The 24,867-nt window shown below is 40.3% G+C and overlaps 1 protein-coding gene across 1 annotated transcript; it reads right to left on the reverse strand.

Moving 5' to 3' along the window:
- Positions 1 to 16,201: 16,201 nt before the first annotated feature.
- Positions 16,202 to 24,005, reverse strand: fbxo15 (F-box protein 15). The gene is made up of 9 exons (XM_071526073.1): positions 23,905 to 24,005; positions 22,036 to 22,140; positions 21,369 to 21,608; positions 18,776 to 18,973; positions 18,555 to 18,684; positions 18,301 to 18,383; positions 17,205 to 17,350; positions 16,782 to 16,906; positions 16,202 to 16,468 (listed from the first exon to the last, which is right to left on the reverse strand). Exons 1-9 carry the CDS (start codon positions 24,003 to 24,005, stop codon positions 16,202 to 16,204), a joined length of 1,395 nt encoding a protein of 464 aa, XP_071382174.1.
- Positions 24,006 to 24,867: the final 862 nt, after the last annotated feature.

The raw sequence follows: 24,867 nt of genomic DNA on the forward strand, positions 1-24,867 counted from the left end.
GGGGTTTTCTTAGTTGTGTTCTGTGAAATAATTTTGCAACATGTACTGCATTTGACACAAGATGATAGATAGATAGATAGATAGATAGATAGATAGATAGATAGTCTGTGTAGAGTAGAGTTTTAGATGTATTTTGGAGGAGCAGAAAGTTATGAGCTAAGTTTCAATTAAAATTTTCTTCCGAGGCAATGGATGGAATTTAATTTGTTTTGGGTAGATATAAAAGCATTGCTTGCCAACGGAGATGTGAAAAAAACTGATATCAGGACACTTTGAGCTGCTGTGCTGCGGAAGTTGATATCAGCAGAACCTAAAGACTGAAGAACCTTGAAAGAGATACTGCATGTGCACTGCTGAAACGGCACAGGTCGCGCAAGGTACCCTGCGGTGCTGCTGGAACAACTGAAATGGACTCGGGCCGCCTGTAGAAAGAAATGCACTGTTGGCAAAAGCCCTCTGACGTTGATGAATGTTGTCCTCAGAGTGTTAGGTAATATTCTCTGATGAGATGCAGTGTGCACTCCAGCCCACAAGGTTGTGGGTACAGCAAAAGTGATGACGTGAAGGTGCTGAGGGCTGTGGGAGCCAGCACAGCAAGGCCACAGGAGAAGGATGGAGGAGGCAGGAGAACACTGATAGGAGCAATCTATGCCATCAGACCTGGTGACATGAAGAAACAGATGCTGTGAGAGAAAGGCAACACCTGCAGTGGGCCATTCGACATAGACAGATATATATCAGTGTGTTTTTATTGAATTAAATGTTCTATCCAGCACTTGAACAACAACATTTTGGGAAGGTGGAAGCCACTAAAACCTATACAGTAGAGCACATACTGTACATATTGGGGCAAATTTCTTAACACTGATGTTCATGCCATCTGACCAAAGACTTGGACAGCCAACAAGACAAGAAGATAAGCTCCTTATACTCTACAGTCTGGTTGCTCTCCCCTGTGAATTCTCTCTTTATTAATTCCTTGTTCTGCATTCCTGGAGTTTGTATAAGCAAATTTTGACAGATCCATTGTATAAAGCGTTCAAACAATTTTATTCCCCAAATATGTGTTTTGCCACACAATATCCTGACAGGACAAGAGCTTAATTCTTCAGTGGATGCTTCTTAACCTGAGGTATGGAAGGGTGGGCAGATCCTGAAATAATAAAGGATTAAATTTTGCTTTATTTGTGGAGATTTTTTTGGGGGATAACAAAAATCTGAGGACATACATTGTAAATCTTTTATTCTCTTATTCTGGCCTAGAAAATTGCCTGGCGAGCAAAGCAATTTTCCCAAAAGATAGTGATTCCGTTTGAATGTTTATCATAAATGCTGGATCAATAACAGGGTGGTTTAAGGATAGCGACCGCTGGATCGCTCGCAACAGGCTCTGGAGGGAAACAACAGAAGAGATTATCAGGCAAACTTTTATAGACCTAAACAAATGACAAAAGGATTTACAGCATGTCAGCCAGCAGAGTTGGGTTATGACCCATACGATTCTCAGAATGACTTTAATAACCATCAATTCTCTGAATGACATCCTGGCACTTTGGGTATGTTCCTTTCCTATTCAGTGTTTTAACAGGCAAATATTAAAGCTTATGCATTGTATATAAATGAAATAAATTGAATGAAACAAAAGCCCAGGTCTATGTCACTACAAACCCTTTCGAGACATACAGTTCCTGTACAGTACAAGCCCTGGGAGTCACAAGGTGCTTCAGTGCCTTCTTGTGGCCATTCTACATTTCTTCCTCTTCCTCCAGGGGCCCAACTCACTAAAGAGCATCTCTGTCAATACACAGCCAGGAGACATTAAAAACCCAGAAATTAAAGACCTTGAGAAATACCATGTCACATACCGTTACAGGTTAATTTGTTAGGCAAACCAGTAAGTGCGGGTGTTTTGTTATGCCCTTGATTTACTTTGATTCGCGATAAAGCCTCTTATCTCCATGCTAAATCCCCACACAGCTACATAAACTGTAGGGAATGTTTACGGGCTGACAAGTTATGCAAACATGAAAAATGATCCCTACCATTCCCAGCAATCATTATTAAGTTGTGTTTCCTCCATGTCATTTTTTTGACCACTGCCTTCACGTGAGGTTAAGAGAAAATTACTTCTCCAGCTCCACACAAGGGAAGACCATTCATCTTGCTAATACCGGAGGTGAGTGATCATGAAGTGTGGAGACTCCAGTGAGAATGCTGGCACCTAATAATATCAATCTTCATCATGCCTGCAAATGGAGATCTCTCATCACACATGCTACACAAGGTAAGAGGGGAAAAAAAGAAAGCTCTCACCCCAGCTGTCACTTGCTGCATTCATTAGTTAGATATGTCGGGTCATTATTTAACACTGCACCTCATGGATTCTTGTTTTAGGAAAATAACATTCATCAATCCCATGTGGATCTGACATACACTTATACATTCATAGAGTAGGTGAGTAAAAGGAAATGCGTTCGATCAAGATGAGAGCATAATACAGCGAGGCGCACCATACTTGACCTTTCACATTGATTCCACTTTGGTAGAGTGTGTGTTATGGGCTATAGATTACTGTGGGTAGTGTGTGTGATGCTAACTATACGCTGCCAAACCGCTGACTGTGCTCCCTCACCCGTTGCACTAAAGGTTTTATCCTTCCTTCTCACAACACTAATTGAATGCCTCTTTGCTGTAACTGGTGAGCATAACCTAATGTACAACTCTTCACTGCCTGGCTATACAGCAGTTTGTGTTCATGTAAGGTGTTATGGTGGCAGGATAGCAGAAATTGGTTTCTGTGAGAGAACAGCCGACATGCTTCATGTCTCCCTCCCCAAAGGTCAGTATTTTTGTGCTATGGCCAATGGCCAATGAGGTCAGGAATACTTCAAGCAGGGGTCATTGCCATAGCAACAGCGGAGGTGAATCTCATCACTTCCCCTTGCTCCATAAAACCAGATCATGACAGCAACATAAAACATGAAGGCAGACACAGAAAGAATCAGCAAACAAATAGATACTAAAAGCAAATGAATAGAATATGGTGCCATTAGAGAAACTGGGCATTTTGAACAACTGCATACTGTATATTTTGACAGAAAAAAATACAGTCACATACATAGTTGTGAAAGCTTGCAAACTGTGTGGCACTTGAGCTGCATCAAAATGTTACGATTCGCCACAATTTGGCTGGATTCAGCGGAAATGCCCAGGCATCAATGCGGCGGACTGCCAAACGTATCTGTCTTGATTTGCCTTGTGACAGGTGCAAGCATGTGGAAATGTTATCCCAGCCACAGTGATTGCCGTCATCTTTAATGGGTGTCAGCACACAGGTGGCCCCACAACAGCCAGGGATGTGATTAAAAGGCAATCATATCCTACCAGACTGGCTTGGTTGAATGTGCATGTGCGTGTGTTAATGCTCTAATGTAGTTTTATAGTACAATGTCTTGCTCAATCAAGTGCCCAGTACTCCATTTCTGGGTAACTTTAATGAAAACCTGATTCCCAAGGAAAAATGCCACACAGATAAATAGTATTGACCTAATTTGACCCCAGACCATCTCCGTGTAAGTCTTCATTTCAGTCAGCGCTGTAAGCTGGCGATAGAGAAGTCAACGTTGCACTTCACAGTAACAAGGCAGAGACAAGCGATGAGTAATGGTCTCCTGGGAGTCTCCCAATGTCAAAAGTCTAAACAGCACACTACCGTGTCGTAGACAGAACTAACCAGTGGGTTTTCAATAATTCATATTGCTGTAGAGAGAGTTTACGGAGCACCGAGCGACAGATAAACAGCGCCTGGTTGGGTGTAATTGACCAAAAATATCACTGACACGCCACAAACATGCCCTTTAGATTCAGCGCCGCAACAGAGGATTTGCCATCAAAACACACAATCAAACACAGTTGTTTGGAGCGGGTACTCCTGACATCCAGCGGGAATGCCTCGGCATGCCAGTTCACACGTAATGAGGGAGGCGTCTTTGTGTGCCTCAAAACTGGGCTTCAGTGCTTTTTTCTCTCTTTTTGGCTTTATCTCTCCCCACCTCTCTCTGTCTCTCTCTCTCTCAATAGTGGTTCAGATCAATCGAGCTAGCCTCAGGCGCAGACCTTTGCACTAAAGCCAATTGTTCCAAGAACTCTGTATACTAGCAAAGCCCTGCCTGTTTTCTGTGAAGCCTGTCTGTTTTCTGCAGCACACAAATCTGTGCTGTATTTAATACTTTCTAAAAAAGTGTTTCCTGATCTCTTAGATACATGATGCACATTAATGTTTTCCACAGTGAAAGCTAGGGCAAGGCTATTCCAGACATGAAAAATGGTGCATAATATGAAATACCACAAACTGTCACATGCAATGTACAGGACAGCGTCGGGACAAAATAATGGAAACATCAGAATGAAGAATTCCCTCCAGGACAGAGGCACTGAAAGCTGTGTGCTGCTTTTCCTGACATGATTTTAGTCCATTTGCTTCTTTGAGAACAATGCCTATCTCTGCTACTCCTCTCCCTACTCATGATCATCTCAGGTGATCTTGGGGACACTGCATCTTGATAGAAAATCCCAGCATAGAAACTCTCACAAATGCTCAATTGGGTTAAAATCTGAGAAGCCTGTACCTGCCTACCCAACATCTGTTCTGAGACCAGACAGTCACAGGATGCTGCTGAGTGCGTAAGGTGAATTTGTAGACCGTGGGAAGTTGTGAAATGTGTCTTCTATACTTGATAATGTGCTGACTCATAGCATCAATCTCTCTCTCTGACACACACACAGAGTAAGTTGTGTGAGGGAGAGAGTGGCAGTGGCAATATGGTGGGTGATTTATTCACAAATAGTAACAGATGTGTCCATTTTCTTTTATAGTTTTGACCCCACAGAGAGCATTCACCATCTCCCCTGTATTAGCAATGATGTTCAGAAGAGAGAAGAACACCACAACCACATACTGCCCATGTCAACAATCAGCATTGTAAGACCTGGATGTCAAGAACGTGGCATCCAGAGGCATTGTACAAGCTGACCAATTCTGAAAGAACATGAAACACTTGAGAATGAATGGTCTTGAGCAGTTGCACTTTACATTTTGAATTGACTTGAACTGAAAGGGAACTGAAACAACATGATCTCACACAAATACGTGAAATGAACACAAACTCTAAGACGGTGATTTACGTGCTGTGAACACATATTGGAAAATAACATTTCTCCACCACAAACTCGAATTACGTTCCCCCGCAACGAAATTGAAATACGTTCCTCTGCTACAAATTTAAATAAGTTCCTCCGCTACGAATTGAACTACGTCCTAAAGGTTAAAGACCATGGATAGGTAGCAGAACTGTGATCATTAATGCCTGGATGTGAGAAATATGCCCCTATATCTTTACAGACTGAGACATTGCTGGACCTTGCAGAAGGAGTGTCACTCCTGCCACACTGCTCATTGAGCACTGGCAGCCACCGGATGAGTAGCAGCATGATAACAGATTTTTTCCCAGTGCACCATTTAAAAGGAGAGTCTAAACCAAGGATCATACTGGGCATAATAAGCTTATTACAATACTTTCACCCCTGGAGGCTTTCCCACTACCCAATGCCCCCCTTCCATTGGGATCAGAAGGGCTGGAGCAGCTGAAAGAAGGTAAAGAGAGGAGTATTGTGGGTCTGGGGTAGCAGAGTTCAATTCCAGCACTGTGAACAGTTGGCATCAGTTAAACAAGACATTTCAGTTCCACACACAAATTTCTGAATGGAAAGACAGAATGCAATTTCTGAATGGGAGACTTTTAACACAGGTGTTTTGGGCTGTTGTAGTTAATGTTTCTCTCATTATTACCAGCATAATTAACCTCAATGACCTCACCTGCATTGGTTGTCCCCAAAAGGGGCAGTGAGTGAGGAGTGGTAGGTGTGGGACAACAGCATTCCATCCAAATCAGTGACAAATTGGGAGGCCTATGGACTCATTAATGTGGGGCCAGGCTCTTATGATTGCTTCTTAATTGGCCAGTCCCAGACTGGCCAAATTTTGTGGGATGTGAATTGAGTCCAGTCATATTCTTTTCAGACAGTGTCAGTGGCAGTTCAGAAAGCATACGGTAAATGAAAAGAAATGTTTAGTGAAAAGAGTATTATACACAGCCTTAATTATCACTGAGACCAACTCTTTCATGTGTCAGTTCCCTCAGTCTGACAAGCAGAATTAACTGCAACAGCTGTAGCTGCTGCTCTGAGCAATATAGGTGGTGAAATACCTGGAGAGAACATATACTGCAGGATTATGTGAGCTTTTACATGCATGCTGCTATAGATGCTTCAGTATTTTTTTTTTTTATCATGTAAAGCTGGTTATATACACACACACTGCCATTCCTGCTTTACTTGCATGCATGTACGCACAGGTGCTCATGAACACATACACAGACACAGAATCAATCTTTTTTCCTGGTAGATTTCATTATAAGATCATTGTTTTCCTCCATTGAGAGAGCTAAATAAAGACTGTGTCATTTGTTTCCATGGCTGAATCTTTGCGGACACAGCTGGTCACTCACAAGGGACAGAATTAAGGGCTAAAAATGGAAGCAATTTTCTTCCAAGATTAGCCTGTTAGAAACTAAGAGAGATGGGCTTAATGAAGCTTTATGTCTCTAAATTTACCCATTTAATGGCAGGCCTTGCTGCAGATTCTTTCTTAATCATTATATGCAGTTAAACTCTTTTATTTTGATTAACACATGCAGCCTTGTAATTACTTTGCAAAAGAGCACAAACAAGAGCAAAATCAAGAAAAAATATAGCCGCAATCGGCAACTGGCGGGGTCCAAGCACCTGATGATCTCTGGGTCCAATGTGCAAGTGTGATCCCTGTGGCATACTGAGTGTTTGCACTGTATACAATGACTGAGATATGAATGCAATGGATTTGCATGGCCATTTAAAGTTATGATGTTGCTATAGCACCACCAATGGGCCAAATGACGCCAAATTTTGCATGCTACCTCAGAGTTGAACCGTACAAATGTGTACCAAATTTGGTTGAGTTAGCCCAAATGAGTTATGCCAATTTATGTATATTAGGCCCCCCTACAGCCCATGGGGGTCGCTACAGCAGTCTTTGAAATTGTTAACGTCCATAACTTGGTGACTGTAAATCATAGAAACATAATTCCTTTGTTGCTGGATTCCTTGGGTCAGGCTGCATCTATCCATATAGGCCCCTCCCATTTCAGCCCACAAGGTTTTCCATCATTTTGAATTTTGTCGAAAACTAATTTTTCGCTACTCCTCCTAGATATTTTGTCCAATCATCACCAAATTTGGCACACAGCATATCTGGACTGTCCCACATAAAGGTTATGAGGCTGTTTTTGATATTTCATAGCGTTTTGATATAATTGGCTTCCAAAGTTTGGTCAACTGTTGTGGGCGGGGTCTATTTTACAATAATTGCCATAACTCATGAACACATTGTACTACCTTAACCAAATTTGGTACACATGCGCATCAATGGATTCTGAGGTAAAATGCAAACTTTTGTCATATTTCACCCATAGGTGGCGCTATAGCAACATCATCATTCAGCAGGGGTGTTTTTATTTTATGTAAGGAAACCTTTGGCACAATTTGGAGTTGTTTCCTCCCTAGCTGTTGTGGCTCATGAGGAAAACAATCTACAACTTGATTTTAGTTGTCCGTCTTTATTTTATTTTTTTTTACATTTTATGTACATTAGTTGTTGAAAATAAGTATCTCACACTGCATTTCTGTGAATTCTGACTGCTTGATCAATATGGGGCACTTCTTTACTTATCTACTTTACTTCATTTTAGTGCGGGCTTGGGAGCAGCCATATTCTTTGATTATGATATAGGCCTAGTTAACGGGTCAGCCAGCTTGTGTGGCCCCCATGGAGCAGGTCGAGGATGGAATATCTTGCTCAAGGACACTCCGGCAGGCATCACTGACTGGATCAGACCCTGGTCCTTCGGTTTGGGGACAGCCTCACAAACCACTGGGCAGATGAACAATTTCTGTTCTCACTATGAATGTTGCACCCTTGTATAGTTACTGTAGTTGTGTCATATGTCAAAGAAAAAATATTTTCTGATATAGCTAAAATGGGTATAAAGCGGTGATTTTCACTTCTTTGTTCCTGATGCTACAAATATTCAAGCAAGTTAATTCCTTCAATCATCATTTTCAAAGAAATTAACATAATATAATTATCATAATTCAATGCAAATGTGTATTTGATCCTGAACCAAGAATATTCATTGAAAGTCAATGTAAACTAAGGAAGTTTTAGGCCTAGAAAAATATTCCTTAAACACAGGGTAACTAAGATATGTTATGATGTGCATTGTTAGATATTCACCTTGTCACATTTACAGATGGAGGTAGTCTGTATACAGAAATGTTTAGAGATGTGCAAATGTACACTGTTAGCTGTTCTCATTACCAGATCATATGTACAGTGAAGTAGCATATTCATGTGCAAGAACACAGATCAGAATTGTGCAAACTGTCGGTCTACAGAATAGGGCAAATTCATAATTTTATTAATAAATCATTAATAGCAACAGAGTAGAGTATACAGGATATATGGCTGCGGAAATGAAATGTTCTTTTAAAGGAGGGGTATCATTTGCTTTTTTAGCAATTTTATATAATTACCTGGTGTCTATAAAACACATGTTTTTTTTTTTTCAGTAAAAATCGTTTAGTTATAGCTTTAGCTATTCCCTTCCCAGTGTTTGTTTCCCACCTATGTTTCCATCCTGTTTCCCATGCATTCTGGAAGGCCCGCCCTCCTCTCAGCGCTGACTGGTCGATTTGTCATCCACAGGTTTCAGGTGGCATTGTCAGGCGACTCATCCTCCTATCTCTTGCATCTTTCCATCTGTCCTCTCTTGCTTCTCTCCTCTTGTTCTCTCTTGTCTCTGTCCTTTCTTTCTCTCTCCTCCCTTTTCCTCCTTTGGTTCAAATCTGGTATTTCACCCTGTAGAGTGCTGATCACACTGTGGAGCGTCTTGATGGTTTCAAATTGCTCCTCAATGTTTCTCTTTCGTTCAGCCATCATCTCTTCAGCCCACTTCTTATAGGCCTCAGCCCTGTAGATCTTCTCAGAGCAGCATTCTCAGTCCGGAGCTCCTTGATGGTTTCATGTTGCTCCTTGATGATGTTCTTGAGCTCAGTGATCTCTTGGTTCCTGTGCTCTTTCTGGTATTCCAGCTAATACCCCTCAATAGAGCCTCTAAAAGAAACACTGCACGTCACTACTGTTGTTAACTTGAATTTTCAATTAATAAAATTACAGATGGGTATTATTAGTATCAGTGGTGGAAGAAGTACTCAGATCTTTTACTTAAGGAACAGCAGAAATACCACAGTATAGAAATACTCTGTTACAAGTAAAAGTCCTGCATTCAAAATGTTACTTAAGTAAAAGTACAAAAGTATTAGCATCAAAATGTACTTAAAGTAACAAAAGTAAAAGTACTCATTATGCAGAATGGCCCATTTCAGAATAATACTGTATATATTATATTATTGAATTATAATTATTGATGCATTAATGTGTAAGCATCACTGTAATGTTGCAGCTGGAAAAGGTGGGGCTGATTTCCACTACTTTATATACTGCTGGGTAGCTTACAGTAATCTATAATAATACATCACAATTTATTAGTTGATTATATTTTGTATTAATAATCTGAATCTGCAAAGTAAATAGTAACATAAGTTATCAAATAAAGGTAGTGGAGTAAAAAGTACAATATTTCCCTCTGAAATGTAGTGGAGTAGAAGTATAAAGTAGCATAAAATGGTAATCAAGTAAAGTACAAGTACCTCAAAATTGTACTTAAGTACAGTGTTCAAGTAAATGTACTTAGTTACTTTCCACCTCTGATTAGTATTGTATTTATATATATATTTGATGCTGAACTATTCTATTTGAGATGCTGGCACACATCGACCCCCATACTTATAACATATCTCTTAATTATATTTGAGAATATATATATATATATATATATATATATACATATACATATATGTGTATACATATACATATATATATATATATATATATATATATATATATATATATATATATATATATATATATATAAACTGCCTGGATTTGGGATTTGGTTACTCTCTGCTGTCTCCCTGACCCTGACTCCCTCTATCTCTTGTTGTCCTTCCTATGATATTATTAGAATGGACGTCATTACCGTTAAAAAAATACAATTCACTTTTTTCATATTAGCATTTCCCTGCTTGAGGGTGATCTTACCTGCCTATCACTAATATTTTCTGCCACTTCCCCCCTCAACTTTCTCCAGCTAGAGGAAATATGACATGACAAAACAAGTCAGCTCTCAAAATATCATCCATTAATGTTTATTATACAATGGCCTGGATGAATACTTGATTCTGATTGGCTGGTGGGGTGTTGATTGATAGAAGTCTGTATCATTGTTCTAAATGAATGTGCCACATTGAGACTTGCTTACGAATTGAATGATATCATTCAAGTTCAAGTTCATATAGCCCTTTATCACAAGCATATCACTACAACCCCACTACTATGTAAAACATTTTCAACCAATCAGATTTAAGTTCTCAGAGAGAAAGGGGCTAACAATTCAGTTCCTCACTGCAGTGATCCTTCATTTGCTGAGCAGCTGACCACAGATATTGTTGCAGTGTGAAGAGTGTGTTGTTGAGCTTGAGCAACAACTTATCATTATAGTTTATAGTTATTCAAGATGTGAATGGGACATTATGCTGAGCTACTTACAATGAGTGAGCAGGTTGGGAGGTCTTGATCAAGGACACTTCAGCGTCTTTCGAGTCTCATGTTCAATTACAGCAACAGCTACAGCATGTGTCCTGGCAGTACAGTCTAACTGCTAGACTATACTGCCACCCAGATTTCATTTCTCTGTCCATCAGGTATCCTAGTGTTTCTGACTGGCCAGGCAGAGGTTCATACTGTATGTATAAGACTGAGGAAAGCTTTCCCCTTCAGGAAGGGTAACTGGTCAATGTTACACACACACACGTTTGCTCATTCACTTACTCTCTCTCAGATACCTCTGAGCAGCCTTGATCCCAGTCTTGATCCCCGAGAGGAAACTGGGATGTAACAACAGCAAAGAATAGAGTTGTTCGTTAGCAAACAACAAATGAAAAAATATAACAAAAGATTAAAAAAAATCAAAGTAAGATTGCCTCTCTGATGCTAATAAAATGTTACAATGTCTCCACAATAACTAAAGTAAATTTCACATGAAGATTCACCGTGATAGATTTACCAATGTATGATATGACCTGTACAGGTTGACAAATCGTTATCACCCATACTACACCTATACTTCCTGAATGTCCTGAATGGAACAGAGGTTTTGCAGTTATGTCACAAATCTCCTAGCAACCGTGCTGGTGCCATCATGGAGGTCCAGTGGAGAATTAGCTGCAGGCAAATAATCTCTAAATATATAACAACCGTGCTACAAAAAGGGAGACATTTGAAAACTATTGTTGTGGTGTGGGTGTACGTCCATTCAATAAGGTTATAAGTAAAAGTAACTGTTCTTATAAGATACATTTGTGTCCAGATTTAGGTCACTGTGACTGCCCAGCCCTTTGGGTCCTAGTCTCTACTCCAAAGCACTCAGAAGTGTAGCTTGAGAGAAATCAGCTCACTTCACCTTTCACAGTAGGTTTTTGGCTTTCTGAGAAAGCCAACTAGCTAGTAATTCTCTGCTCATCAAATATGTCGCTTGCAAGCTAGCTAACATTACCATAGTTAACTAGCTATATTTAGCTCTACGCACCTGATGCTATTTACCATTGTATATTTATTAATATCTTAGTATCTGTGTCCATAGTAGGCCTGTGTACTTTTAATTTTTCCCCATTTAAGGTATGAATATATATTGGCATAGACGGTCATTCTTATTTTGTGTACTTCCTATAACTTGATTTTTAGATGTCCAACTTGAGTTAACCTGCTTGATTTACATACTGATAATGTCTAGTTATCAGTCAATGGCACTTTTTTTTTCTAAACAGGTGCATTTGTGGACTCTGAATAGGGAGTTCAATCATGTGAAAATGTTGCTATGACACACACCTTAGATACTAATTCTGCATAGTCTTATCAAACTATCATAGCAAAGTGTTAAAGTGTTTGTTTCATGAACTGGCTCTGGAGCGCTCTAATATAATTTAGGATATGGCCAAATGGTCTAATCTGAGGTGGACCTATCTTTGATCCGATGTACTTCAATCCCATTCAATGCACAGGCACAGCAGAATAATAAAGGCTACAAGCAATACCCTTACATGAAGGCAACATAGCATGTTCATTAACTTGGCCTATGTTGTCTGTTGTCAGTCAAGTTTGGCAGAAAGTAGTCAAAAACAATACTTTCAGCAACATAGGAGTGTATTCTTGTAAGACTGGCTTGCCAAGATGAAAACACTGTTGGTAAAAAAAAAAAAGTTGATATTTGTGACCGGTAAAAACATGAAATTACATAATAGTAAAATTAAGTACCAAGATAAGGTGGAGGGAAGTGTTTTTTGGGGAATGGGCTAGAATGTGATGATAGAAAGGCTTATTTAAAAGATGACAAAACAAATTATAAGTGTAAAGAATGAATGTATTTATTTCAAAATAAACTCATCAAGTATTAAGAGATTAGGCTATATAAAGTTAAGACAAGCTTATAGTTTTCAAAGAGTAGGGGTCCCATCAGAGGCTCGAACTGGAGATGACAGAACAGTGCGTCTTATTGGCGGCTCACAGGCTGAGGATGGATGGGTGGATGAACTTTTGAGCTCAGCTCGACCGCGGCCTAGAGACAGCAAAATGATCCACACAAAAGGATATTCATCATGAGTTGAGAAAATATTGCTATAAATCATTTGCAAGGTTTCCAAACTTTTCTGCAATTGCCTTTAGACAGACTGAAAGAATTGAGAAATTGAAAAACATTTAGCCATTTTATGGCTTCTCTCATTGTTTACTGAAGAGAGCCATCTACTGGAGAACAACTAATATTAAACTATATTTAATAAAGTGTAATTTTGCTCTCTTGTACAAACTTGATTTTTCTCATTTTAATTCTTCAAATGTAGCACTCATAGACAAATCACTTTAGAGGCACAGAGGTAAAAAAAAATCTTTTGACCTGAAAAGTTTTTTATCCCCCCCCCCCCCCCAGAGCTATAGAACATGCTGTCAGTCAAGGCTCCTTACAAATCAAATGGCCCCTGCCCCCAAAAATCCATATTGTTTGATTAGCCATTACTCTGACTGGACTGTTTGGATAACTGGCTGTATGTTCTTGGGAAGACATTACCAGCCCACAATACCCTTGGGCCCATGGTTTTTCTAATAAAATGGGAATGAAGGATTGGCAGTTTGCAACAGCTGATGTGACAGCAAACAGGGGTATGAAGGTCACTGTAATGAAAATGTGTTGTAACACACTTGTAACTTGAGTGTCAGACATGATACACATCATTCAGTCCAGGTAATGGCCTATATCAAATCATTTGTCCGTGTATTAAGTGTATGAATCCATTCTAAACAATCTAATGTAGTATTATGGCTCCCCTCCCCATGCTTGGCCGTTCTGATACTCTGCTTCATTAGAGATGCAGTCCAGTGGTGGATGCTGTTATGGAGCTGAGAGGCTGTAAAAATGTTCAAGCGATATGACAACATATGGAGTCCTTAACATTCAGACAGTGTCTCCCTCTCTCCAACCCAGTCTCCCTTCAGGCTAGTCTCAACTCAATTGTGCATCTCGTGACAAAAGCCAATTCATCACCCATACTGTAGCCCCTCTCTTTCCCTCTGGCTCATTTCCCCAAATGAATTTGGACAGAGTGCCAACGTAGTTGGTGATGTGTGTGGAAAAATAAGCATCTTTTCAAGGTGATGGTGACCCCCACTGAGAATAGGAAGGGAAGCCTCTGAAATCCTATTACCCCAAGGCCAGCCTTGTTTTATTGCCATCAGCAGTGCTGGCCCATCAGCAGCAAGGCAACTGTTTCCAACAAATGCTCCCAAACTAATTCTATCTCTATTGCAAGACTTGCCCAGGGTGTGGACATTAAACTCAATTTTCATCCAAAAGTGATTGCATAATGGCTGACAATGCAATTGAGGTAATGGCGGTCGGTGTTAAGGGAAACTGCCATGACAAGAGGAAAATACTGAACAAAACCTAATTGGCCTGGATAATGCAAAGCAGCAGAACTTTCATGTAGCTAGTGGTTATAGTCAAAAAGCTATTTACCACATAATACCACCACCATTTCTTTTTATTTATTTTTTTTGCTTTAATCCTGTAAAAACACAAGCGCAAATTTCGAAAACTTTGATTTTAATGGCAATAAAGTCTTCAATCTTCAAATTGCCAAAAGTAAGACCAGAGTTGATGCAAACAGTAAAACAGGTTGGCGCCTACTCTAGCCACTGGACCCCTTAAGAAGCAGTTCAGGAGACACTGCAGCAGAGCAAATACATCACTAGGCAGAAGTGGCAAGATGTACCAAAGTTTCTCAAACTAAGCAGGGACAACAGGAGAACTGGAAAAGTGTAGAGAGGAAGAAGCTTAGCTCAGTAGAATTTTAGAATATGGAGGCATCTATTGTAGGATTAAATTCATTATTGGAGTAACCATTGAAGCCCTTACATCAACCCAAATCCTCAAGTATTGGCTGGTTGAAGATTTTATGTGTCTGTGTGAAGACATATCAACTTCAAATTCAAATTGATCTCACATAATTTTGTGAAATCAGCAGTACTTGGTGGTATAACAAGCTGTTAAAGTGCAATTGAAAGTTAAATAGATAAGAAAGGATACCGAATATGGAAATCCATCAAGACTGAATTGGACTTTTTGTTTGTTATGGCATAACTACAGTATGTTAGCAGAACTGGGCGTCCTCAGCTCCTAATACTTTCAGTTACTGTAAATCTATTGTTTGCTAATACAATTAAATTCCTGTTTCCTGGCTGTTTCCAGAAGGATCAGTCGTCCTTTTAGCTAATTTTTGTTGAAACTGAGCATGACATTTGGAAAATACTGGGTGAAACGTTGTGGCAGGGTTCAAGCCAAAGTCTAGGTGCAATGTCAGGATAGTGTAAGTGAGCATAGGTCTTCTAAGCGTTGTGAGGTTTGGAGGGAGACGGCTCCAAGACCGCAGAATTAAAATTTGAGCCTTCTGAAGGTGCTGAAATTCAAGGAAACATCTGTGATGGATGTTTCCACTTGTTAGCCCCAATGAAATACCTGCTCTCACCCAATCCATTTTCCTCTAACATCCCAGCAGGGTTTCTGTATAAAGACCCTAAATGGCACAAGGGATAGTTGATCAGATCCTGTTCACTGGTAAAATAACCACTTGTCATATGTAAAGATAGATGATATTTGATAGACTTTATTGCGGAACGGCCATCACAGTACACAAAAGGCTGAGTAAAATCGGAAATGACCTGGATCACCTCTAAGCCTGAAATTTCTATTTAAATATAAAGTAGACAGTATAAGATGGAATATTCAATGTGCATTCTACTAGGCTACGGGGTCTAATCTGTTGTCACCATGATAAATATCCACATCTGCATGTCTACGTTTTGTGACTTTAAATCCAACAAAAAGGTTGACATTCAATCCTTCAGGCTATAATGTATATGCAAGCTGCGTTTGTGTTAACGGACTGCATAGATATGATGAAGACATGTTTGTTCAAGTTTAACAAATGGCTTGCAAGAGCAATAATACATTTACTGCATTATGAACAAATTACAAATGATTAAATATTTTTATTATAAGTTTTTGTTCAAGAATGAAGAGTCCAAACTCCTAGGACTAACAGATGAAGCTCCAAAAGCACAAGCTTGTAATATATTTTCTTCTCTTTACATTTTTACATGTGATTTTCTTTTGTGTTGTGTATAACAAATACACAAGCTATGTACAAAGCATAAAGTTATGTAGACAAATCATATGAATAATCCAAAATATGAAGCAAAGTCACAGTTTCAAAACTGCAAAGATGAAAACCTCAAAACTTGTTCCAATCACAGAACACAAACTGAAATCATCAATCAGTTTTTTTAAAGGAACTCAGCGCAGCAGAAAAAACTGCAGGTTCAGTAATCTCTACTGAAATACTTGTTGACTTTGTTAACGGCCACATAGGCAATGAGACCGACAAGGAAGAACTGCTTCTGTTCCTTCATCCATACGAGCTTCATCTTCACCAAGCCTTCTGAGTCCTGGTAGTGGATCATGAAGTGCTCGCCATCGTAGTCGTAGGAGACGGGCGTCTTAGCCAACACCATGGAAACGGGAGAGCTGACACACCAGAAGGGTTTCTGGGATTCATCCAGCAGAGTCAGGCTCATCATGCAGCAGTTCTACCAAGACAGAAAGGAAGACAGGAAGAAAGAAACAAACAAAAAGGGAGTTTGAACACTTCTTTTCTACATAGACTATCAATGTTGAAACCTCATTGGGGTTACAGTAAAAATGATAAACAGTGACATTTCAGCCTGAAATCTCCTTAATTTAACCCAGCATACATCCATTAGGCTGGACTTCCAAGTATGTTCTTCTAAGTCCAGAGACAGGAAAGGAGTGATTCGGGCCCCAACTCTGTGCTATACTTTTAAAGTGGACTTTTTTTTACTATACCAATAACAACACACAGTTATACAGAGCAATTGGTACCTCCACTTTGCCCTCGAGGGCCTCGCACTTCCAGGGCAGGCCGATATTGCCTGACAGGGGTATGTGCTGTGACAAGTTGGCCCTGCTAATGGCAGTCAGCTGGATTAGGCCGTCTCGGATATGAACTGGTCAATGACAACACCACACAGGACAAGTCAGTTCTCACACTGTGATGTTAAATCAGCTGACTGAGCTTGAGCATGAGCTTAAATCTCTAGGGCATCAAAGTCATCCAAGTACATTCACCTCACAAACAGGGTATCAGAAAGCCAACTTCAACTGTTTACAACGTTTTTAATGTTACCTTAAATTTAGATCATATAATTGAACTTTTTCAGACTTTTTAATGGCCCGCAGGTACCCTTTATATTGCCAGTAGCATTTCATAATGTCATCTTGTAAGTATGGGTAAAAATAATTTACTTCTCTGGCAGAAGAGCTGGGAGAAGTGGCCGGACATGATCTCTGTCACAGTGTTGTGGAGAACAATGTGTAGTGAGTAACCATGGAGACCGTACTCGGGGTCGATGTCATCAAAAGGGGGTTTGTCCACTGGCTCGGAGTAGGGGCTGCAGGTGGGGGAAAAAGTGATAACCATTAGAGGAAAACTGAAGTAAGTGAACAGCATTCAGAGTTTCAGGACCATTTTCAGTGGATTCTTTCAACTGTAATCATAAGGTGCTGTAGCATTGTGCTCTCACCAGTAACCAGGAGAGGGGGCTGTGCCCACACTATGTTCAAGTACAAGACTCACAATAGGTGTAGCTGTACAATCATTTTGCAAATCACTCACTATTCACTCACCATGTATCTGACAATCTAACAGAACCAAGACAAAAGTAATCCCTAGTAAGACAGCTGTGTTCCAAATGACGATATGTTTTCACATGACATTTACATAATAAGACAATATTCTGTTGTGATTTGCATCTCATCCAAAAACATGCATAAAGGATTCACAACATTTGGAAACGAGTCTACAGTAAGCCGCCTTTTGCCACATAAGGGAATGTTTACTATGACCTTTTAAAGCCCAAAAGTAGATCAAAGCCCAAAGATGTATCAGGTGCATGGATTTTCAAATATTGCTTTCAATGGCCCAAAACACACTAAAAGCATCGAGTGGCACATCCAACCTCCTTGATGTGTCTGCTCAACTCCAACCCGCGGTCCATTCATAACGTTTCTGGAACCACAGTGACCATTGACTTATTTAAAGGCTTTAACTCACAAAGCTGATTCAGTGGCAGCAATATGTGAAGCAGACTGTAGCACAGGCCATCTTTTATATTACTTTGAAGAAAATCTGATACATTGCAGTGGTGAAATGCAGGTGCCAGTGCTGCTGACGCTTCAAATCTGATGCCCGCACTGCATCACAGACGGGTCACATCAGGAGCATCAAACTACTCGTGTCAATTATCGCATCCTTTGCATTTGGGCCCAAACCATCTGTTGGCAGTGCAGTGCCCGCCATTTAAGCAAATGAATAAGAGGTGCCTGCCAGAAGGTAGCCTACCAAACGGAGGATCCCAGGAGACTCTTCTCCACCAGCCTGTGGAAGTGGAGGCTGACCATGACAAAGGCAATAGAGCTCTGACCCTGCAGACACAGACATCAGTTAGCTTAGCTTTTTTGTATAGTGTACATCTTCCTATTTGTTTAGCTGCCTAATTCAAAGAAGTCACTTTTGGTTAAAATTCCACAAAATTCCATATTTAGCCACAATAAGCTAACAAATTATGTAACATGCTATGGTTGTCAAGGAATTACCCTCCAGATGCCAATGATGATGCCAGGCTGTAGAAGTATCAGTTTGACCAGTCTGTCTTTGCCAATAACCTGCATACTTTTAGATAGAGTCTCCATGTCAAACTTGGCCATGAGGGACCGCCAGCCAGGTCTGACAAGGCAAAGGGGAAAAAAATATATTATTGAGAGGAGAGGAGAGGAGAGGAGAGGAGAGGAGAGGAGAGGAGAGGAGGCTGTCTTACTTCTTTAGGCTGGGGTAGCTGTGGGTTGTCCGGAGACCGTGGAGTTGAAGGGTGGAAACGTGGTGGTAGTTGGGCCAGCGGCCTCCGCTCCAGCAAATGATCACAGAAGACTCAAAGAAGTGCGCTCGGCTCTGCTCAAATGTCCTCTCACACCCTGACTTGTCAGATACCGTCAGCTCCCAGGTGACACACAAGTTTCTCGAAAAAGATAATGCAATGCAGAAAGATATGACAGATGTTTCGTGTATGGCAATAAAAGCACACATGTGGTGTGGGGGTGGGAGAGTTGCCTCACAAGATCATTTGTGAGCTGCTAGTTTGAAAATAAACAATGCAGAAATTACACAGACAAGCCCTCTACTTTCTAAACTGGGAATTACCTCAATTCACACTGTGCGAATACAGTGCGAAGCCAATTTCTTTTGGAAAAAATAATTGCTACAAACCATTACAAAGTAGCACAACACAATATGAAATGGGAAAAAATTTGCTCTAGTGACGAGTGGGACTACATAAAACTCTAAATACGCATATACGTCATATGTATATTTCATTTTCTAAATGTACTGGTACTGTCAATCTAATTATGAATTACTGAAGGGATCCTATTATTTTTATTTTGTCTTTTTTTTTTTTATTTACTTTACTACTTGCTTTTTTCTTTTATTTTTCTTCCTTTTCTTTTTTGTGAGGATATATTGTCATGTCATCATATTCGTGTGTGTTATGTGTATTATTTGCCTGTAGTAAAAAAAAAATGTTAGATGATACAGTTGATGCTAATAAATAAAGCTGAGTTTATAAAAGTAAAAAAAACCAAAAACAAAACAAAAATCAAGTCATCTATATAATTATTTTAACTTAATACAGTGTAGATAATTGTACAATGTACTGTATAGCTCAACCCAACTCTTTTAATCACGCAAACCATGAGTTTAATGGCTCTAACATCTACTTTTGACAGCAGTGGGGTGTATTGTGACTCTGGCGAAGCTACACATGCTAATTAAATGATATGCAATAGCTGAAATGAAACCACAGCTGTTGTGACAAATCTCTTGATCCAATTCTGTCCAAACTGTGATTCAGGGATGCCCCCACTGTGATGCAGCCGCTGTTGAGCTGAGGCACCATCCAATATCAATTAAGTAGAGGAATAAAACTAAAAACCAGAGCGGCCCAGGAGGCCTCAGGTGACCCAAGGGATTTCACTCCCCATTGTCTGTATGTCTGATATCTTGTGAAATGATTATTACCAAGGTAAATCGCATCCGCCTGCGTGTCTCTAACAGACAAACCCCCACAGGGAATTGTCTGGGTTGGTGGGGGAGGGAGGAAGGGGAAGGTGTGTGTGTGTGTGTGTGTGTGTGTGTGTGCATGTGTGTGTGTGGGAGGGGTGTCCAAGTAATTTATTTCAACAATTCAGACAGCCTCTGCAAGGAACACAATTATTTCTACTTCCCCTCTGTACCTCAGCGGCTGCCACAGAACTCAAAATTGAGTGCTGCACAGCCTCTAATCAGAGGTTATAAAAACACAGCAGAAACCGCGGTGGAGACGGTGAGGGAGCTTTCCCCTGTGCGCTGGCATCCCCCTGAGCACACAATGCAGTCAGACAGAGACCTCCTCTCTCACCTTTAATAAGAAAGTGTCATTAAGTGTGAGAGGGAAAACAAACCATGCATTGTTTTTGATTGCCAGCGGTTTGGATCGCCCTCTGGTTTCTACCCTTAAACTGTCATAACAGCGAGGTTGGAGCACCGCGGTTTAACTTTGCGGTGCGAGCCAGGGAGAGTGCACACTAGCAGGAGTTCCCATGACAGCTCAGCTGCTTCCCATTGTCAAACAGCCAGGCATACACAACAGACGGCAAATACAAGTTATGGTATTGTAAATATGAGGTCAACTAAAACCATTGATTTGGTTGTACTACATAAACACCTGTCCATTGAAAGAAGGCAAAGTAACAAATTGTAACACATAAATGTAACGGACATAAGACTTCAAAAGGATTCCCAAGGAAATGTGTTTGCTTTTTTAACTGAGACCTCTTGCATTTTGCGTTAAATTGTAGGCTAGTTAAATAGAAGTTGAATAGTAGTGTTTGAATATACACTACCAGTCAAAGTACCAGTCAAAACACACAAATTTTGTATTTTTACTATTTTTCACATTTTAGAATATTAGTAAAGACATCAAAACTATGAAATAACAGAAATGGAATTATGCAGTGGCCAAAAAAGTGTTAAACAAATCAAAACTATTTTATGTTTTAGATTCTTTAACATAGCCACCCTTTGCTTCACTTACTTGCTTACTTCACTATTTATATTTGTCTATAAAACTAATTTCAAGCATTTAAGCATAAGCCTTTAGATCAAAATGGCTTTAAGATAATGAAAAATATAGTACATTCAATCAAGTGTGTCCAAACTTTTGACTGGTAGTGTACATGGTGAGCATTTGATTAGCTTAACAAGCAACACTTTTAAAGATACTAAGTGTCTAGTATGTGAAATCAAGTGCTTAGTACATCATGCAAACCATACAACTAAAGTACTTCAAACAGTTTTTGCCTGGGCCCGTCTCTTACCTGAGGACCCACTGTGTCTTGGTGGGCAGCCCGGTGTATGGGCTGATGTCCCGAAGCTCTCTCTTCCACTTGTTCACGTCGTATCCAGTTATGGTCCTGAAGTACAGCCTCTTCCAGTAGCCCGCGGTCCGATCCCGCACCTCCACTGTGGCCAGCTTCAGCAGCACCTCGTCCATGCACTTCGGTTTCCACCTTTGACTCTTGCCAAACTCTGATATGTACATCTTATGCCACATGGCACTACAGTGAAGGAAAGTAAGAGCCAGATAGGTTTAGAGAAGTAAGACTGCTGTGAGTGGAAACAGCTGAAGAAAGACACAAATTATTGAATGATTTTGTGAGTCTAGTAAGGTATTTCCGTACAGGGCTCCCATTCTAAGATATGTGGGCAATACCCTGACACATGGTGGCCACCATTTTAAATGAAAAAGCTGAAAAAAAATACATTCTGATAAAGATTCCTGGTAGTCCAGGACAAAGAAGTTATCGGACTGCTTGAACTTGAACCCTGTCTGCAAGAGAGCTGTCAATATTCCACGATACTTCAGAAATTCCCTGACTGGCAGGAATACTGCACTTGCTGTTGGATTGAGTTCTTGATTAAAATACTCTTCCATTTAAAGTTTAACGGTGCTGACTGCATTCATGAGACCTTTTGCAGACTTACTCATCATTGGCGAGCTGATAGAAGAGCTTGTTGACGTGGCTGATGCAGAAAAGCGAGGAGGCATCCAGGTATGACAGAATGTTAATCAGGATCTCAGATGGCAGTCTAAGGAAAAGGTAATTAGACATGACTACAAGGAACTGACACCAATGTTTTTGTGCCACCTGTGGTTCAGCGGCATGCAGTTCTTTTCTTTAGGGGCGCTAGTGTATGAAACAAATATACTCTTTTGACAACTTACTTTGCAAACTTACGCTGTGCTTCTGGCAATATACCCACCCAACTGGCCAACGTCAAGCAATAATGTTCCCATTTAGTAGATTTGGTATAAAACCCACACAGATAATGAACAGTCATGATGACTCATACCAATTTCAGGACTCAGTTTTTTAAAGCTACACTACTCAGGATTTTTATGTAAAGATACAGCCGTCTTATCAGCCTAAATCACAAAGTGGGGCTGCAATTGAGAAAAGTGTCAGATCCTGCTGAACTTAGACCCTGAACATTCACCTTATTTGCTCAGATGAAATTCTGGTTACATGATTTCTGGATAAAGAAGTTCAACTTTTTCAAATGGTTACTACTCACTGCCATTTGGAGCCACCAGCATGCAAAGTTTCCTAGTGCAGCTTTAAGGGTTTCTTTGGCATTTCTAACAGCGTAGCAGAAAGTGACAAGACAGTTTAAGAGAGGGGATGACAGGCAGGAAACAAGCTGCACTCATATCCACAACGTTGCCAGTACATGCTAGTGATGGTGCTGTATTAGCACAGCGTCAAAAAGCATCCCAAGACTCATCTTTTCGCAAATAGTGCATAAAAACCCGGCACCTATCAGAGTCAGGGAACGTCCTGTTGGCTTGAAATCCTCAAAAGTGTTTCCATAATTCCATCTGTTGACTAATCTACATCATCCATGTTGCTTTTTTATAAAAAAAAAAAAAAAACATCTCAAAGCATCCAGTATGGTTATATCTGAACTACATATCTGCAATGATGTGTCATACACTGGTAGGGCAGGTGCCTCATTCTACCATTGGCTGGGGGTAAATAGACAGAGTTGCCGAAAATGTGTTTAGACATCTTAGAAACCACTAGTCCAACCATTTGACACTGAAAAGACTGAAATGGGAACTTTCTGGCTCAGTTGTGGTCAGTTGTGCTTAGCTGAGGTCTTGAGCCACGTTTGAGAGTAAAGTTTTTCTCTTAATCTCAGTTTGAACTGTTGCACGGCTCAATAAAACTAAATATATGGGAGCTGTTTGCGATTTTTGACACAAATACAGGTGCTGCAAGGCGATACGGGAGGGTTTGTTTTTCCTATGGCAAATAAAAATGGAAAATTAACTCTTTCAATATGCATGGTCAAATGATAACCTTGTTCAATCTTTTTTTTTTTTCTTTCATCTGTTTTTACCCTTTGTATTGCACCCTGGTTTGGCAGCCTCAGATTAAACAATAAATACAGACTGGGGAGCTTGGTGAAAATAGCCAGTAAGGTTACTGATGTGAACCAGGCATGCGGTGAGGAAGGCCATGGTCCTTCTTGATTGACTTGGGCAGTTTGAGCTGATGCCCCCTTGGTGTCTACTTAAAGTGCATAAACTCACTAGGCAGCAGGGAAGCAGGGACTCTTCCTGTATTCCCACTGTAATTAGATTGCTTAGTTTGGACACATAGGCTAATGAAGTGTCTTACCCCTGTATTAATTCTACTGTGCTTATATTGTGTTTTACTACCAACCCTGTCTGCAAACCATTTTCCCTAAGGGACAATTAAGTTTGAACTTGAAACAGGACAGTTTCTGACCATTGAACCTGAAAGTGGTGAGCATTTGGGCAAACGCAAACATCAGTGGACAGCTTACCTTTCTAGAAAGTTTTGAGTGGAGGCTCGAGATGATTTGTCAGCAGTTTTGGACAACCTTACTCCTGGCACTTTTAAAATATCGGCATTTGGTACTGCCATTTGTTTCACTTGTCTTGACCCGGGCTTCCTATGAGACAGATACAACATCGGTTATATTTGCAAGGTAGACTGTTAACGTGTTAACGTTAAAGTACGGCATTGGCAGCAGTCTAGTCTGAAATTATTCTGTGGTTTCCAGACCGCGGATTTCATTATTTTATGCTGAGGCAGCATGGGATAACATGTCACTTGATGCTTCACCTGAGGGCCGACATTGTCTTGGGGCGTTTTTTCTTCTTTTTAGTAGCCTTTCCTCTGCCTTGAAGTGGCTGTGCAGGTTTTCTCTCCAGACCCTCTCTGAAACTCCGAAAGAACTGTCCGCGTCCAGTCGCCATGGTGAGGGCAAGTCAAGCTGTAGCTACTAGCACAGATAAGCCTTCCGGTCTAGCGATTTTGCCTTCAAAATTAAAGCGCACAAATTAGTCATTTGAATTTGATTGTCGCCGACAAATGCCAATTAATTTGAGTGAAGATTGTCTTGTAAATTAAACACCTATCCCTACTGAACCAAAGTATCCCTTTATTGTCACTGTTCAATAGTCATCTCACAGAGCTAAAAATGATATAGCCTAGGACATGGAAAACAGGCTACCACAAGAGTAGATTGTAGGCCTGTTGACAGTTGATAAAACGCCACCTGGTGAAGAAATATGGTGGATCAGAGTCAAAAACAAGGTTAAGTCAGCATTACATTAAATGTACAGCTAACCTTGGGTAGCAAGCTTTGCTCTGCACTTCCCCCCACATGTAGCCGACAACAGCTAAAGGAGCTCACAGGGCAGCTGCTGGTACGACCAGCACTTTCTGTGTCGCAAACTGCACCAAAATAATAATAATAATAAAAAAATAATAATAATGCAGC

Source organism: Centroberyx affinis, unplaced genomic scaffold, assembly GCF_046629955.1.
Source record: "Centroberyx affinis isolate AG114_WGS23_722 - 3 ecotype Tasmania unplaced genomic scaffold, CSIRO-AGI_Caff_v1 ptg001383l_1, whole genome shotgun sequence".
Classification (NCBI taxonomy): domain Eukaryota; kingdom Metazoa; phylum Chordata; class Actinopteri; order Beryciformes; family Berycidae; genus Centroberyx; species Centroberyx affinis.

Excerpts from the sequence above, each read along its gene's own strand:
- fbxo15 (XM_071526073.1), bottom strand. The coding sequence starts at position 24,005 with ATGGCAGTACCAAATGCCGATATTTTAAAAGTGCCAGGAGTAAGGTTG. Across the intron at positions 22,141-23,904 it reads ACTCAAAACTTTCTAGAAAG|ACTGCCATCTGAGATCCTGA; the intron begins GTAAGCTGTCCA and ends CCTTTTCCTTAG. Across the intron at positions 18,384-18,554 it reads TCATCATTGGCATCTGGAGG|GGTCAGAGCTCTATTGCCTT; the intron begins GTAATTCCTTGA and ends CTGTGTCTGCAG.